Source organism: Coenobita brevimanus, chromosome 113, assembly GCF_032717465.1.
Source record: "Coenobita brevimanus isolate Jiangsu-jjx chromosome 113, ASM3271746v2, whole genome shotgun sequence".
Taxonomy (NCBI): domain Eukaryota; kingdom Metazoa; phylum Arthropoda; class Malacostraca; order Decapoda; family Coenobitidae; genus Coenobita; species Coenobita brevimanus.
The window spans coordinates 11493951-11498725 of NC_137066.1; the positions used below are offsets into that span (position 1 = coordinate 11493951).

Here is a 4775-nt window from a genome sequence, read left to right on the forward strand (position 1 = left end):
GATTAATTTCCATTTTGCCTTATAACCTCTACCCTAAAGTACGATTGGGGATGGGCGCCAGAGCAGTAACATGATGAATTCGAGATATTTTATTATTACACTGTATTATTATTATTATTATTAGTAGTAGTAGTAGTAGTACTGGTAGTAGTAATAGTAGTAGTAGTAATAGTAATAGTATTACCGTTAGTATTGTTATTATTTTTATTATGAGTAATATTAATAATATTATTATTACTATTATTATTACTGTTATTAACATTATTATTAGTATTAGTATTATCTTTATTAGTATTATTGTGTATAATATATATCTATAAATCCTTTTTAGGACAGAAATGAAAACGGAAATTAATCCATGGGATAACTTTTTAAGAAAGAGAACTACAGGTTATATGGAACAGTATTTCATAGTTCAAAATACACTGTGAGCGGAAGCAGATATATGATGAGGTGACAAGTGATGACAACATGAGTGCACAGCATAACCTTTCTTTTACTCCACGTCACTTTCCAAGAACAAGTCTTCCTCATCATCGCTGTCGAGGTTTATGATGACGGGATCTATGCTGTGGTGTATGTTGTCTGTGGCCCAGTACTCCTCCTCAAAGCCTTGTGATCGGCGAACCGCACCTGCCCACACCTCGGCCGTTACACCCATTTTTGCCTCCTCCAGCCTGGCCTGCAAGTCTGCCCGAGTGAAGTGTTGTAAGGACGAGTGCACGTGTCTTTTCATGTGCCCCCATACTTGTTCAATGGCATTCAGTTCTGGATGGGCTGGTGGCAAGCGGACGACCTCATGACCCCACATTCCAATGGTGTTGTTGATGATGTATTGTGGCTGTGGACGGTTCCGTTTGCATATGAGCAGGAGCTCAGGCCGTGTCGCGTGTGGCGGGAAGGGCAGCCTGTGTTTCTCCAACCATGTAATGAGGTCAGCTTTCCTGGTGGCAGTGGTAGGGCAACGACTCTCCTCCATCTGCTGGCTGTGATATGGCGCATTGTCTAATACAAGCACAGATGGTTCAGCCAGCGAGGGCAGGAGCTGTGATGTCAGCCAACGAAGGAAGAGCTCCCCGTTAACCTCGCCGTGGTAGTCACCGCTGGTTGTCTTGGTGTGGTAGCACAGGAACGAATCCTCCACAAAACCATCAGCGGTGCCGGCTGCAACTACCACAAAGCGGTCCCCTTCTCCGGGGGGCACGTGACGGCTGTACGTGGTGCTTGTGGCAGGTTGCGTTGTGTCCACCCACTTCATGCTGTGGTGCATCCTGGTGGTGAACCATGTCTCGTCAAGGTACACCACCTGCATCCCTCTCTCCCTGTGTTGCTTGAGTGCCCTGAGAGCATTAATCCGCTGGCATACAACGTCCAGGGACTCCTTCCTCACAGACATAGTCCGCTTTGATGTCCTATAGCGGAATCCCATATTGTGGAGGAGTCGCCACACCGACGTATCAGAGGTTGCCATCGGAATGATGCCGTCGATCATCAGCTCCTCCGTCAGGGAAGCAATAGTCATAACTTCTTTGGCGGCGAACTTTGAATGGACTTTGCGACGAATGGCCGCTACGGTGAAACTGTCGAATCCACCCGGTGTTGTGGGAGGTGTTGCAGGTGGTGGTGGTGGTAGTGCCTGGGCCGTCCCTGCCTCGCAGTTGGTGGCGCGATGCCGCCTTTCCACCGTCCTCACCGCGCGGACGCTCATGCCGACCGCATAGGCAACCCTGTCATACGGCCTGCTTGGTGATAGGTCAATATTACAACGTTAGTGATATGTCTTTTACCTTTGGTGAAGTATTATCAGGGCTGGAGACAAAATTCACCTTGATCCATTACCGCTTTAACAACGAAACCTTGGCAAAGAAAATGTATAAATAAAACACACACACACACACACACACACACACACACACACACACACACACACACATATGAAGGTGGCTTCTGTCCTTAACCCTTAAATTTCTTACACCACCCACCATATGTGAAAATGCATGATGTGCTGTATTATAACCAAGTGAATACCTTATATGGTGTATTATTGGATCATATGGCAATTTCTTTACCCATGTTCGGGTATGTATAGATAGTTTATGCGTATCCGTTGATATGGAGCCCATCACTCATCAAGTTAGTGATGGGAATGAATGGGTTGCAGTAATATAGCTATAAACGACACGCACCTGTGCAAACTGAACCTCAGCCCATTGTCTTTCTGTTCCTTGGTAAACAAGGATAAAAGCCGCATGACATTGCCATTCCTGCAGCCACGGGGACAATGACGTAACTTATATGCCATACTGTTAATCCTTGGAGCCAACGTCCTGTATTTCTGGGGTATTACTGTAGAGTGCAGCCACAAACCCGTCTAACAAACCATGTAACTTCGCAACACCTCAAACTGCTCAGCTCCAGTAAACCATCTGTTTGCCATCATTCTCGCTCGTTATTACCCTCCACATTACCGTACCCAAGGCTTTAATTCCACATTATTTCACTTTACAAAAATGACGCATGCATGTTGGTATACCATATTTCTATATACTTCAGGAATACAGCATGCACCGTAAGTTACGAATCCAAGAGAGAGAGAGAGAGAGAGAGAGAGAGAGAGAAAGAGAGAGAGAGAGAGAGAGAGAGAGAGAATGGGGGAGGTTGAGGGAGGGAGGGAGGGGGTAAAGAGTGATAGAAGGAAGGAGGGATCATACAGGTAGGGGGAGAGAGGTGGGTGGGGTCTAAGGAGTGACGTAGTGATGGCTGTGTCCGAATACTGTCTCTGGATATCGGGAATTTCTCTCAACTGTCAAGAGTATGTAGCTTACTCATACATTTCTGGTAATGCACTATGCAGTCAGAAATTAGCGCTAGGTGTGAAATAAACTGTGACCAAGTATAATAGTGATCCAACACTTCGTTACCGAGAAAACCCAGAAAATCGAGGTAACACAGCCGCTGAAATGCATAGTAGCTAAGTATCGTATAAAATTTGGCCACTTCAAATGGAGCTAGCTAGGATAAAGAAGATAACAACAGGTGAATTTGGGAGTCAGTTTATACCCCACTCATTAAAAGAGACTCCTATTACTTTAATTTTAACATTTGGTGTCTTGATAGAATACACTCAGAAATTCTGATACACACACACACACACACACACACACACACACACACACACACACACATATATATATATATATATATATATATATATATATATATATATATATATATATATATATATAAATATATAATAAGTTTCCGACACTGGGCATAGGCTTCACAGCCTGCTTTCAAGGCCAGTAGTCCTCCCGCATCCCATACACCTCTCTACATGTCACCACTTCGGCCCTAACACCCACCGTCCATACTGAATACATGCTAGGGCCGTCTCATACAGGACTGGAGTATTGGTATTAGCGGGGGTATTTTTACGACATGTCGGCGGGTCTTATGGTAGATCAGTAAAGTCTGATTTCAGGAACTTCAAATCCTTAACCTGGTCCCTGCCACAGTGGGGATTTGAACCTGGATCCGGTAGGACTGCAGGCCACCTCTCTACCGACTGAGCCTTTGTGGTACAGTGGTAAAGTGTGCATTTTCGTACACGGAAGAATGAGGGTTCGCGCCCCGCCAGAGTCATAAACTTTGGGAGCGTTCTTCTGGCCATGTACTGCATTGGCGGACATAAGGTGTGCTGTAGTTGAACCAGTGTCGCATACTATGAAGTATGCTTGCACCCAATCGGCTTGTGTGGGCTGAGTACACGTGGTTCACAGACTACACACACATCCAAAGCCACTCCAACACTACAATTACACTTACAAGCACTTCTCATCCTACATACAATCTCTACCAGACAGCCTAATTCCATTTGGTAGAGATACATTGGCTGTATCGTCCCCACTTCGGTCGGAATAGGCCGGTCCTGCAGTGGACACTCAAATGGCTGATGAGATGACAGATATATATATATATATATATATATATATATATATATATATATATATATATATATATATATATATATATACGCTCTCTCTCTATATATATATATACAGAGAGCAGATATCATATATATATATATATATATATATATATATATATATATATATATATATATGTGTGTGTGTGTGTGTGTGTGTGTGTGTGTGAACAAATCTAGGCGCTAGCAGTGACTTATCACCTCGATTGTGTTTGCTCTTAGTGGTGTGGGTAAGGTAATGAATGTAGTGTAAATGGATGACGGTGATGATGTGGATGTGTGGACGGCAGAAATTATTAATCATGCCTTATTAAACCCCTTAATGCCGACGATGTATATTTTATTCGTGTTATTTCTAGAATTTTAATTGATATTAGGCAGGGTTTTTGAGAATGGTAAAGTTAAATTCGGGCTTCATAATGTTTCTTGCCCGATGCTGTGTTTTTGCGTTTATTTTTTGTTATTTCAAATCATTTATGATTCCGGCTCATGCAGGTCGCTTTGCGGTTTAATGAATGAAATATAAAGCCACTCCAATTTGATGTCTCCTCTGTAATTAAGAAATCGTCATGAAATAGCAAGAATGAAATATACATAGGTTCTCGGGGTTGAAGGCCCACCTAAGCTGAATATAATCGTCTGGCAGCAGGAAGAATATTATATAAAAGAAGTTCTTTGATTCAAGAGGTCAATGCCGAGAGTTACGATGGGAGACGTGGAAGTTCACCAAAGCCGCTTAGGACTAAACCCGGAATAACGATGAGCTCTCCCACTTCGCGTGGTTTGATAT

The 4775-nt window shown here is 43.3% G+C and overlaps 1 protein-coding gene across 1 annotated transcript; it reads right to left on the reverse strand.

Moving 5' to 3' along the window:
- Positions 1–496: 496 nt before the first annotated feature.
- On the reverse strand, positions 497–1708 carry LOC145418259 (uncharacterized). Its single transcript, XM_080286704.1, has one exon. It carries the CDS (start codon positions 1706–1708, stop codon positions 497–499), a length of 1212 nt encoding a protein of 403 aa, XP_080142830.1.
- Positions 1709–4775: the final 3067 nt, after the last annotated feature.